We start from the raw sequence: 13,033 nt of genomic DNA, 5'->3' as shown, positions 1-13,033 counted from the left end.
AGTGCAAACAACCTTGGGATAAATTGAGAGAATAATTAAGTTGAGTAAAAGTATTTAAAAAAAAACAAAAAAAAAAACCAAGAGGCACATAAAAGCTTAAAAAACCGAAACCAAACATTTCCCCCACACTTTTTTTTTAAACCTACACACATGCCACAGCTCCGGTCTACAAATCTGAAACATTTAACACTGTTTCTTTACATCGGAGGGAAAAAACACACAGATTTAATAAGCAGCGAAGTCCTGAATCTAATCCAACAGGTGCCATTTTAAATCTCGGAATAATTACAAGCCATTCATACGTTTTAAAAGTGTTATCTGAGAGAAGAAAAATAATTAGGGCTCTGCCGGAAAACCATTACTCTCACAATTTATTCTCTCTTTTGAAGCTGGGGGAAAATGCAGTATCTTCGTCTAATTCGTTTCTTTTTTTAAGTTTGTGTTATTCTGGTTTTCTTACACCACCAAAATAACAGCGATAAAGAAAATAAAAGCCCAGCATAATAGTTTTCATCACATTATCTTTAAACGAGCTAAAAGCATCCTGAAAAACTATTTGCACAATTGCAGATTTCTTATGTTTTTTTTTTCCTCACACTAAATTTTTATATCAAGCAAATCTTGAAATCACACAAAAATAAGGCAAATAACCACAAAGAGTTGTTCTTACAGTGTAATTGAATTTATTAATGAAAAAGAAAAATACAAACCAATCTCGCCAGGTGTGAAAATAGTAACTACCTCCAAGTCATAATCACTATTTGTTTCGTTATTGGTGATAATCGTCACTAATAGTTTATGATAACAGGTAATGAGGGATCTCCATACATTCAGAAATGTTTAAAATCAAGCACATGAGATCCTAAAAGCAGCCTCAGACCATTACAATACGACCACTTTTGACTAAATATACTATTTTACTCTGAATTGTTGTAGTAGTTTTTCACCTGATACAACAGGACAGTTTCCAACACAATCCATTTTTGCTTTCAGTCGTCTACAGAAAATAAATCTGTATATTTTTTTTTAAAGTTGTAATAATCATCACGGTGTTTTTGGCAAGCTGGAAACATATTTTTAGTTGTCATTTTTGGTCAAAAAGATGCATCAAACTCTTATTCACAGCACTGTAAATTAATTCAGACAAATCTAGATAGTCTCCAAGAAGATATCTGGCCTAGATCTCTGCTTTTTTTTAAAAAGTCTGTCCAGATACTTCAGATTATTCCAAGTATACACCTGAATTTCACAGATTTTCTCACTGCTGCTTCACAAAAGCCAAATTTAAACTGCTTCAGTCTAAAAATAATTTTTAAAAAAGCCAATCAAGGAAATTAAGATATGAAAAGATTTGAATTAAGGGAAAAAAATAAATAGAACACATTTGACCTTTTTGCAAAGGTGTTAATACAATCAACCTTTTCCAGAGAGGAAATATGAATTCATGCTCTCCAGACCATGCAACCCTTTGCCCTTAATAACGAACTGAATTTGTCATGCTTTCTCTAATGTACTTCTTGATTTGGAAGTGGTTTTCTAATGTTGACCTTTTCTTCCTTCTTTTCACCATTTGTCAGTTAATTGAGCAGTGTAATATTTTAGAGATATTTATTCCATTGCCGTGTTTTTGCACCGTGTTTTCCTTAGAGCTTCTCTGCTCTTACATGTCTGAAGTGTGGACTGCACACTATCCTTATGATTATCTCTGTTATTTCATGCCTGCTTTATTTTTGCTCCACATGCAGATGTAGATTTCAGAGTGTTCGTTTTTCACCACAGCCTAAAATCATGCATGTTAAAGCAATTGATGAAACCTAATAACTTGGAGTGTGAGTGTGCCTCTGTGTTGGCCCCAGGATGGACTGAAGCTCAGTCCATAGTGTACTTCACTTTTAACTTCAATAACAGGCTCCACCACCCCTGAACATGAACAAGCATCTATTTTTGCCATGCAATTATATACCTTACTAATAGTTTTCACTTATAAGTAGGGCACTTGCTTACCGAGATCAGTGGTTTGGGATCCGACGTGTAGGACTTTGCCAAGAAGGAGCATGTTGCTTTTGCTGTGATATCATGTCATTTAATTATGTTTTTTGTATTAAAACTCATATGTTTGAATTCTTAGGGAAGACCCAGTACCATTGGTGGCAGCCCTGCTTGTGTGGTGATCAAACTATGTATGTTAAGATGATTAAGGCAGATGTAACAGAGGAATGAAGGTTGATGTACAAGTCACATCACTGACTTGCTTCAACCACACCAATCCCAAACCATACCTCTTATTATGCACTTATCAATCAATCAATCAATCAAATTTTATTTGTATAGCACATTTCAGCAGCAAGGCATTTCAAGGTGCTTATGTCTGAGCATTAAGGCATTGTAACACCAGGACTGCATTCAGTCCACAAGGGGCAGAAGGGGCAATAATGCTCTCAGTCAGAGGTAGCGCCAAACACGGAGCCGATGAAGGGGGGATCGAATGAGGAGAAAAAGAAAAACAGCAACAGAGCTTGTGGACAGCTCTGCTGTTTCCCCAGTGTGGATAATTTATTGTTCGGGAAACAACATGGACACAAGGAAAAACTGCATTTATATTCTTGTGATAATTATTTAATTATTTCTTCTTCTCCTCTTCTGAACAGACTTTTTTTAAACCAGCAAACCACATTATTGCCCCATAAATAGCCCATACTGCATTCACCCAGTCACACACAGACGGTGGTAAGCTATATTGTAGCCACAGCTGCCCTGAGGCAAGGCTGCCATACGATCGGCACAGCTGGGCCCTTTGACCACCACCAGCAGGTAAGGTGGGTGAAGTGTTTGGCCCAAGGGCACAACGGCTGAGACCGACAGAGAAGGGTTTGAGGGCATAGTGAAAGTTGTGTACAGCTGAGAGGAGGACCGAATGCTTGTCCACAAGGTTGAAGCAGTTCACGTACTGAGATGCAGAGAGGCATGCGAAGACTTTGAGGGAGGCACTTGATTCCCCTGACACTAAAAACAAAAATGTCCAACTTCTTCTTCAGTTTGTGACCTGTCTGGACATGAAGCTGTAGGTAAATTAAAACAAACTAATCACAGTATGGAGATGATCAGAAGAGAAAAAAAAAAAGTATCTGCACCGATAGACAGGAGATGCATCTACGCTTTAAATATGCATAACATGGCTCCCTGTAGCATTGTGGGAAGGTGTCGGTGGTGCCGCTTGATTGACAGCCAGCTGAGGGTTTGATGCTCGGTCCTGTGGTGTCTTTCACATCTGTCACATTCTATTTGAGTGTGCCTACTCTGGATATTTGTTAGCTCTTCATGGTGGCTGTAATTCTTCACACATTATTACCCAACATGTGGGATAATGTAATCATAGGAAGGAATTACGCATGGTTTCACCCACTCTGAAACACTGACTCATTAGCGGAATTATTATAAAATAATCTATCAGGTGAAGCAAAGAGAGACCGTAATAATGACAAAGGAAGTGAGGAGGAAAGACGGATGAATCTGAAGAAATGCTACAGACCCTAATGTGTGATACGCCGAGGGAAAAAAAACAAGGCCGAGAAATAAAGGAGATTCATGGTGAGCACACGGAGATTACTATGCAAATGAAGTCACCTTCACGTAAAAACTCACAATTAGACTTCAATTTCAGGGAAGGCAGACAGAGAAGGACAAAGATAACCATTCACACAAAAGCACAAATACCACACGCACAGCACAAACATTTCAGTAAATCAGTTTGCTTTCAAGTCTTTTAAGAGAGAAAAATGCTAATTTGGAGACCTTCAGTGAAAAGATTACTTAAATTAAACATTACTGCCACAGGCAGTACATAACACACATATAGCTAAAGGTAAATGGCACAATTTATCATCAAATCTTCTGTATTGAAATGAATACAATGAATACTGCTGTTTTACAAATTCAAGTAGAAGTTAGGAGATTAAAAAGCACTTGGCAGTCAAGAGCTACCTGACATCTCTTGATGCACAAGCAGTGGGAAAAATGTCTTACGTCAGCAATGACTCTCCACGAGCCAACGTCTACAAAAGAACTGAACACATGCAGAAGGCAAGTAACAACCAGCTCCGTTAGCTATGGCTCATGTACTGACATGAAAACCACAGAAACAACTTGGACAAACTGCTAAAACTTTGTGAAAATCCAAATATGCTTTTTTGTGAAAAACTGACATCTCCTGTCACTGGATATCAGATGAAATCTGCATTAAAGTATATAAACTGCCAGAATGACTAGTACACATTCAGAGACTGTGCTATGGAGTCAGTCAAAAACACAGCAGTCTCCTATCTTATCCTGCATGTGTTTTTCAAGTGTAAATAATCCATCCTGTTTTCAGAAGGATGAACATTAGCATAAAAATGCAATGATGCACTCGTTTCAATCGGGTCAGATCTAAACTTGACTAACAACGCTGCTGCACAGTCTCCATCTCTGAGTGTTTTGCAATCCCTGCAACCCCAGTCAAAAAGCTTGGTCAGCTTCCTTGGCAATTGGCCACAGAGCTTCATATACAAAGATTAAAGGTTGTCTTAATCTGTCTTAATAAAAAAAAAAAAAAAAAAACTTAAACGAATGAGGCCAAAAATAAGCTCTCTTTCTGAAGCAAACGGCTAAAGGGACAGATAATAGAAAAATGTAGTTTATCTTAACATTTGTAAAATAAACAACACCCATGACATTAAAGTAAATCTGCTCCATTTTATATTTTTTGCTCACATTAAAAGTTGGGCTATAACACATGATCCAAACAGTTAATCAATTTTAGATTTTCAATTAATGATTTATTAGATTAAAATTATATCCATTTGATTAACTAATATGTCTGTTTAGACCTTCTTTCAGTGGTGCAGTGTGAACGCTTTCCAGCAGAGGGCAGTGCTGGTCATCATTAAATGGAGCCAGTTGAGACTGGGATAAAGATGGAGGGGCCATACCAGAGCAGTGAAGTGAAAGAAAAGGCACTTTATGCAGTTCCGTTTTGAAATATAAACACATGACAAGCTATTTAAGTTTCACCTTAGAAGCACTCATTCAGCTGTGCTGTATGATCAAAAATTATGATGTTATAATGAAGGCAAGGATGTGAAGACACAGTTCCAGAAAGGATAATGCCAAAAAACACAGTTGATGGTGAGAGCTCTGGTGAATAAATCACTTCATGTAGTCACGGTTTAAAATGAATTTGAGAGCCACAATGGCAGCCTGTTTAGAAGTACGCTTCAAGAAGGTAGCTAGACTGAAAGCACAGCTAACAACAAAATGTGTTGTTCTCACCACTGGTTGTAGACCGACCTGACAGCAGAGAGCTAGAATACAGTTTCTGTTCACTTGATTGAGATGGAATCAACAGAGAGTATGAAAAATGTAGCCCTTTGTGTTATGGAAAAGACAGTCGACCTTCTTATTTAAAGAAAATCACCGATTATCAATTAATTGTTAGTCAATTGATGAGATCAATCAACTTGAAAGAAACTCTTTGATAACTTGCATCCCTACTTGTAATACAGAAAGCGATATTACATGGATCGTGACTTTTATGGTTTGCCAACAACATCTACAATTTTTAAGTAAAACTCAAGGGATAGAACCAAGAAAAAGTAGAAAAGTAAAATACTAACTTTTCATAAAACTGACACAGGAAATCATTACAAATAATGACAGCGTGTAATAAATGTAACATTTTCAAAATTTCTCCACTTTCCTTAATAACAAATAATCTCACTTGGTTTTGTATAAAACTCAATTGCCGTTTCAGTTTTGGTTGATATTTTTGCAACACAAATTATATCTGCCTGTCTGGCAAAGCCCTGCGACTTATTTCTATAAATTTAATGTAAAAAGGCTCAGTTCTGTCAAATCTGTGTTCAGCCCTGTGTGTTTTGGTTGCCCACTTTATTTCAATTCCTCTCATTTTTGGACAGATCTCATTTGCAGTTTGGCCATCACCTCACTGATCCAATGGAAATCCCATCACTGCTGTCCAAGCAAATCCATCTCTGATCTCAGTTCTTTGAAATTCATTGCTTTTGTATTTATTTATTTATTTTTATTTTTTTGTATTTTGAATTATTCCATCTCAAGTATCCTCAAACACATCGCCACTCCTGGCTTGTTTTGTCTGTAAAGGGGCACTAAAATCAAATTCTACATCAATCATTTGCAAAAGTAACTCCACCACTGCTTACATTTAAGCATGATATCATGATTGCTAAAAAATCCTGTTTTCCTAAGCACTTGTTGATGGAAAGAATTGCGCACCAAAAAATTGGTCTCAGTCACTCGAACAATAAATCCACAAGCCATTTGGTTTGCAACCAGCAGGTATGTCTGAAATTGTCAGCAGTGGGCATGTAAGGTGAAGTTATGAATGGTAAGATATGATGTTGAGGCAGGGCATTTGAACTGTGGATTTTCTTGAGAACAAATGAAAGTATTGTGCAACTATATGGAATAAATGCCTCCATGTAGGTTCCCCATCAAACCAGTTCCAGTCCTAAACTGGTATTCATGCTCATTGTTGCAGGCTCTGACTCTATAACCAATAAACCGGTGCTATCCTGGCTCCAACTATGAGTTGGACATAAGGAAAAAATGACTTTTGTCCCCAGCTGGAGACAGAATCACCAACAATCATTCAAAAGGTTTAGAGTGCCTTTTTTAAAACTCTGGAGTTAATTTAATTCTTGGTCTTTATAAGTTGAGACAAAAATGGGAAAGCATAGCAACTTGAAAGAGTCTGATTAGCTGGTGAAATCACACAGGCTGACCAAATCATGCATCACAGAGTTTAGAAAAGTTAATTCGCTGTTATTTACAGCCATCCTGCTATAAATAATATGTTTGTGATGACCTGTGATCTTGTTGCCATTGTGAAAAATTGAAAAACCTATTATTTTTAAAACATCCATCCACTCTCTATACCTGACGCCTATCTCCAGCGATCATTGGGAGAAGGATAGTATGCACCCTCGACAGGATGCCAGTCCATCACTGTGCTGCACAGAGACACACCGGACTATTCGTGCACACACTCACATCCAAAGGACTATTTTAGAATCACCACTTAGCCTACAGTCATATTTTTGGACTGCAGAAGAAAGCAGAAGTACGCGGAGAGAGCGGCTGCATGGAGGGAGAGAACATTCAAAGTCCATGCAGAAAGACACCAGTATTTGAATCCAGGACCTTCTCGTTGCAAGCCCAGAGTATAAGGAACTGTACCACCTTGCTTGTCATGCGTTTAAAATGGTGTTAACAAATTAAAATGGGAATATAAGGACTTCTATCTTTTTTACAGAAATCCAGTATAGGTGAAACCAAAGAGTGTGTTAAAAACTCCAGGACTGGAACTGGTTGTGTGGAAAATAATAACAGTGGGTTGATGATGGAAATTACATGAGACAACATGTGTGGGTAACTTTACATAGCTGCTCTATGTTTTGATGTGAGTTTAGACTCACATAATGTTTGTGCAATTCTTTTAGTTTGGCATTATTTTGCCTAAAATTGTCTCGCTGCTGACCTCTCCCGTCAAACTGTTCTTAGACTGTTGAATTTTCCTACTGGCTGCTGCGGTTCAGCTTGGTACAACTTCATAACTTTGGCTATATGAATGTGAATGGCTCTGACTATTAGTGAAGGTATGGTGGTCAACTGTGTGAGACTGACTGCAGTGCTGAGTAAGCGAGACAAGCTAAAGATGGCTAATGGCCTCTACTGCTCATCAGGACAGACAGCTACAGCCGAGCTGCAAAGCGCTGTCGCCATAAAAGCCACCAACGACAGAAAAAGTCACTAGTTTTGTCACCAGTTGTTTTGAAAATCAAAAAAGTCACTAGTAAAGTCTGAAAAATAGACAAAGAGGATAAATGAACAGGGCTTCTTTCCGCTCATCCTCACAGTCAGAAGTTTCTCTTGGCTCCGCCCACTTTTCTATAATTTCTCAAAATTTGCCAGTGGCGAGGTTTAGGTTTCAGAGAGGGTCAGTTCCCTTTTAATAAGTCAAGTTGAGCGCCGTCAGTGTTGCTAAGACATCCTCTGTGAGTGTATGCTGGATGCTCTGGAAAAGGCCAGATGTCACTTTGTCTGCATGTATAACTCATTTCTAGATTCCTAATCCACCATTCTTTTACGATGTTCAATTTGACATTTTAGATTTTGGCGGGATTATGTGAATCAAATATTGTATGTTTCTTGGTTGGGAAGGGTTATGCTTAGAGCTGTAGCGGTTTATCAGACTTGGATTTGGGAGGTTTACTCCTATTGAGGTTATTGTGTGAAAACCAAACAACACTCCCCCCTTTTGCACACTTTTAACTGAAATGTCAAGTCAGTGTATGCCACAGGCTGGCTGATAAAATCCCTGCCCAGTCAGGGTAAAATAGGAAGGAAATGGAGCATTTTACATAATGCTCAGTTCATTTAAATAAGCAATTGTGAAACAAACATTAAAAACGCCACTTACAATACTGAGCAGGATCCATTTACGATGAAACAGCAAAGGAACACACATACAGTTAAAGTAAGAAATGCCTCAGTTTCAGTAATGTGCTTTGTAAAGGGTTGAACAATCCCTGATCACAAATTCAGAAAATAATACTGCTGTCATTCAGTGAGCATGTTAGATTTGAAAGAGATTAATGTGTCTGCCTCCAGCTAAAAAGAGAAGAAATCCAGCCTCCTGGTGTTTACTTCATCTCCAGTCTAACTTGAATTATTCTGCATTTACTGTACCTTGAAAATGGTGAAGTTAAATTACCTCTGTTTTGTAAAACTGTTTTGTTTTTTGTTGCTGTTGTTTTGGTATTTCTCTAAAATAATAAAAAGAAAAGTCATGAATCCTTTAATGGATTATTTAGTTTGATTCTGGGTTGATGCATCTTAATCTGACTCCAGCCAAAATGAACTATTAATGGAAGTGAAGACAAAATTGGAAGAAATTGTACTTTGAAATTAGCCATGCAAAATTTCCTAACTTTAGCCTGCGTAAACATGAAGGATGTGAACGCATCAGGCCACGGTGAGGTCTATATGTAAACAAAATCTGCAACAGATGGATCGATTATGACAAGTGCAAATATTAAAAGTAAAAGGTGTTTGGCTGAAATAGTTCTTATCTTTATCATGCATGAAAATAAAAAACATAAAGAAAATCTGGATAATGTCACACAGAAATGTAACATACCCAGTCCAGACTTTATGAAACACCAAGTTCAACCCAACTGATCTCAGTGTGCATGTGCTATTTAGAATCAAAGCCCATCATAAGTCACACACATAACATGTGATAAGACTCGAAGTTGCAAAAAGCTGATAGAAAATAATATAACAGAGGCTCTCATTGAAATAATTGTTGACCAAAGGTTCTCTTCAGGTTGAGTCAGTGTGTTGGTTTAAACCCTTCCCCCAAAATAAATGTAATAATTTCCTTGGAGTCAAAAGTTCCCAGCATTCTGGAATTCCCCATTAAAGACTAATGCATTATTATGTAAAGTACTCATGTATGGAACTGTGATTTCCCACCTCTCCGATCCCCATTTTCCTAATACAAACTGGACATCTTCCCTTAACTGATTTTGAGCCGTTTATAAAAAGCGGTCTAAAATGTGAGTTCTGTCTGCCTGTGGTTTTGAGGGAGAATTTTTACTTACGTGCCTCAATGTGTGACTCAAATGCGTCTTCTCAAACAGAGTAATTTATTTCAGCTGGGAGGTAAATGTCTCAGTGTTCTGATTAGGGTATCTGAGCGAAATCCCTCTAGCTCAACAAATGCAGATGGAGAAACACAGAGCTGGAGGCACTTTTTACAAGTGCAGCCATGCACAGAACGATGGGATTCCCTGAGTTTTACACCCAACATTTGATTAAGGCTGAATATTTGTTTAATAAACTGTAAAAAATGTTAATTTAGCATTTGGCACTACCAAAAAAGTATTTGCTTTTATGTCGTATCACGTGAAATCGCAATAAAATAAAATGAAGTTTGTGGTTGTAACATACAAACTGCTGTTTATATTTCACTTTATTATTAACAATGGACATGTCTAAGTTACTACCACTGGGTTACTGTCATACACTAGGCCAAAAACATAAGAATAAAGTTTCTTTTGCCTGGCAGTGTTAAGAGTTTTTGCGCAAGTAAAATGTCAAAGGAAAAAAAATGGTTATCATTTTACACAGGCCATTCAACTTTTAACTATCCTACACATTGGGTTATTGCAAACAGTTTTAGGTATTCTTCTCAGACTAGCAGTCCTTTCTGCTTTCACTTTAACTGTTCACCTTACATGATGTTTCTAAGGTCAACAAAAAAATCAAATAAATTTAAATATTTTTAAACAAACATTTGTTATGCTTCGATTATGGCTATTTGAAATTCTTTGGCTCACTTGACCTGACTTGTAATATCTTACTAAATCATCTCACTTTTTGTTTCAATGTAAAAAAAGAAAACAAAACAAAAAAAAACATTCTGCTATGAAAGGAGGATACAAAAAGATGTTCGGGTTTACCAAGAGGACTAATCTACATCTGACATTTTTTTGTTTTTACTAAATCTGAACAGAAATATTCCAATGAAAGTCAAACATTTTCCTTTTCCTATTGACACCGATATTTAGAGAAGGAGGCTGGTTGTCGTATTTTATTGTACTTTTTACTTTTACTTTTTATCCCATGTATAAAACTTACAGCATATCTTTTTAACCCTGCTCGAGTCTGCTTCTTGTGAAGATGGACTTGATGCTAACCAAGAGCCCAAATAGGAAAAGTAATCAAAATTAAAACAAAGCAGTATATCTAAAAAAAAATAAATTCTTACTCTTACCGTAAAACACATGAGTAGAGTCCCACGTCTTGAAGGTCAGCAGGTCTGAACCAGATGGCATCCTCCTCCTTGCTCATGCGCACTCCATCGAAAGAGATTGGTTCTTCAAAGTCGGTGTGGCCGAGGCCGGAGCTGCGGTACCACATGAGGCTCAGGCCCCCGCTCTGGGCCTGGCTGTAGTTGCTCCGGATGTAACCATAGAACAGAGCGCACTTCAGACGCACTGCCTCACCCTGAAGCACCTGGTACTTCTTGTAATCCACTGACCAATCTGTGCAGCCGTCCACTGAAAAAGACAATAAATAAAAACACATATGGAAGACTTTCAATAGCAGGTTATAAATGTGAAAAAAATAAAGTAAAATAAGAGGCCAAACTCCAAAAAAATGTTTAAATAAAGAAAAGACCACATTGTCCTTTATCTAAAAGACAGAAAATGTGAAAGTAAAAAAAAAAAGTAGAAGATAATTATATAAAAATATCTATTAATGTCTAAAAACTGTGTGACAAAGTCGCTATGGTTACTTTAATTGCCTTACAAAATCTGGCTTTCAAAACGTATGTTTAGTGTAAATTTAGAGAAGCAATATTACCTAAAAGTGTGGCAAGTTTTGCTAATTAATCACCATGTGTTTCAAATATACTTTTCTGTCATTTTTGTCTTAATTAAAAATAACAGCAACAGAACAAGACAAGTTTGTTTGCTTGTTATTCTGTAAAAGGACATTTAAACACTGACATACACAGAGTCAGCTCTCCTTTGTGTCTATTTGTAGCTTGTTATTCACTTCCCTTTTTTACTCCCTAATAAACCAGTTCATATCACTGTTCAATAGTGGATGTTGATTTATTTACTATGGAGTATTTTTGATGAATTATGATAATAAGTAAGCATAAAATGTTTAATTAGCTGTGTAATTTTATTTGATCACATATTATTTCATAATACAACTGAATTGCGTTAAGGTAAGGTGAGGGATGGGGTACAGGTAGAGCTCCTACCGGTAAATGTTCTTTATGAGTTGATTACATGTCATCAATATCCATAGCAGGTATAAAATTGCATAGCAAATTTGCTAAGAAAAGATCAGACTTCAGCACTGCAAAAGTACAGAGTTGAAAAATAAACACACCAGGATAAAAAAAAAAGAAGTTAAAAACAATGTTTAAGCTTAGTTGAGCAAAAGTTAAGGAAAAAAATTGCAGCACTTTTTGACTGCATTGTTGACTGTAGGTTTATTTCTATTGAATTTGTGTTTTTGTGTTTATGTGTTTAGAATTTTGCGTCATTTATAAATTTTTGCCTGTTTCCAGAACGTTTCACCGCTTGCATCCATCTGCTACGGTAGTGTAGCGACAGGCTGCTGCTAGACGGAAATGCAGCCCCTGCTGTTTAAATCAAACACAGGCCTCTCCTTCTCAAACTCCAAACCCTCGACTGCGGCTTGTGGGTTAATCAATAATACATGCCACTTGGAAGTTACTAATTTCTTCCCAAAAGAAGCCATAAAGTGTTTGGAGGCAACCGTCACATTTCCCAAACTATTCATTATTTTCTTGTTTATTTTTTATTGATGAATTCTCTGAAACTGTCTCAGTAACAAACTGCAAAGCTAAATAATGTATCCTTTTCAAAGCATGTCATATGACATTTTGAGATAAAAATCCCTTTATGTTACATAGATATATTGCATTGACACTTTGGGAGGATTGCAGTTTTACTGTGTAATGATGTGCAAGACACATTTTATCCCCTCACCTTCAATCTCAACTTTGCCAGCACACTCGGAGCATAAGATATCTTTACCTCTGCAGAGAAAGCTTACGCACTCGCATGCAATATTCAAACATGCAAGCGCTGTGACACTTGGGATTTAACTGTACAATATCCTCAAAAATGGTGCCAGCCACATTTAACTGCTGTGGATATAAATAAGATTCGAGTGGGGTACAAAACAACCTCGGTAAATGGGAATATGCCACGACGTCTCTCAAGCAAGATGTCTACAGCTTGATGTTCACCAGCTCAGCAATTATGCATAAGAGAGTTTGCCCAACATTTTTTGGTTGGAGCACTGCTGCAATGAAAGAAGAGTAGCTGATGCAACACAAATGGAAAAAAAAACACAACTTATGTGACACTTTAGCTACAACAGCATAACAAGACGCATAAGA

The 13,033-nt window shown here is 37.1% G+C and overlaps 1 protein-coding gene across 1 annotated transcript in view; it reads right to left on the bottom strand.

Annotated features, from left to right (window-relative positions):
* Positions 1-13,033, bottom strand: part of il1rapl1a (interleukin 1 receptor accessory protein-like 1a) — a 202,842-nt gene that overhangs the window by 103,912 nt on the left and 85,897 nt on the right. The window contains exon 4 of the mRNA XM_088015492.1: positions 10,859-11,144. Coding sequence (XP_087871618.1) covers positions 10,859-11,144 — 286 coding nt within the window. The remainder of the gene's footprint in view (positions 1-10,858; positions 11,145-13,033) is intronic.

The sequence above is a fragment of the Poecilia mexicana genome, unplaced genomic scaffold (assembly GCF_051168715.1).
Source record: "Poecilia mexicana isolate PSO_F unplaced genomic scaffold, ASM5116871v1 scaffold_2, whole genome shotgun sequence".
Lineage (NCBI taxonomy): Eukaryota > Metazoa > Chordata > Actinopteri > Cyprinodontiformes > Poeciliidae > Poecilia > Poecilia mexicana.
Note: the sequence above shows the minus strand (reverse complement) of the source record. Positions and strands in the feature narration are given on the sequence as shown.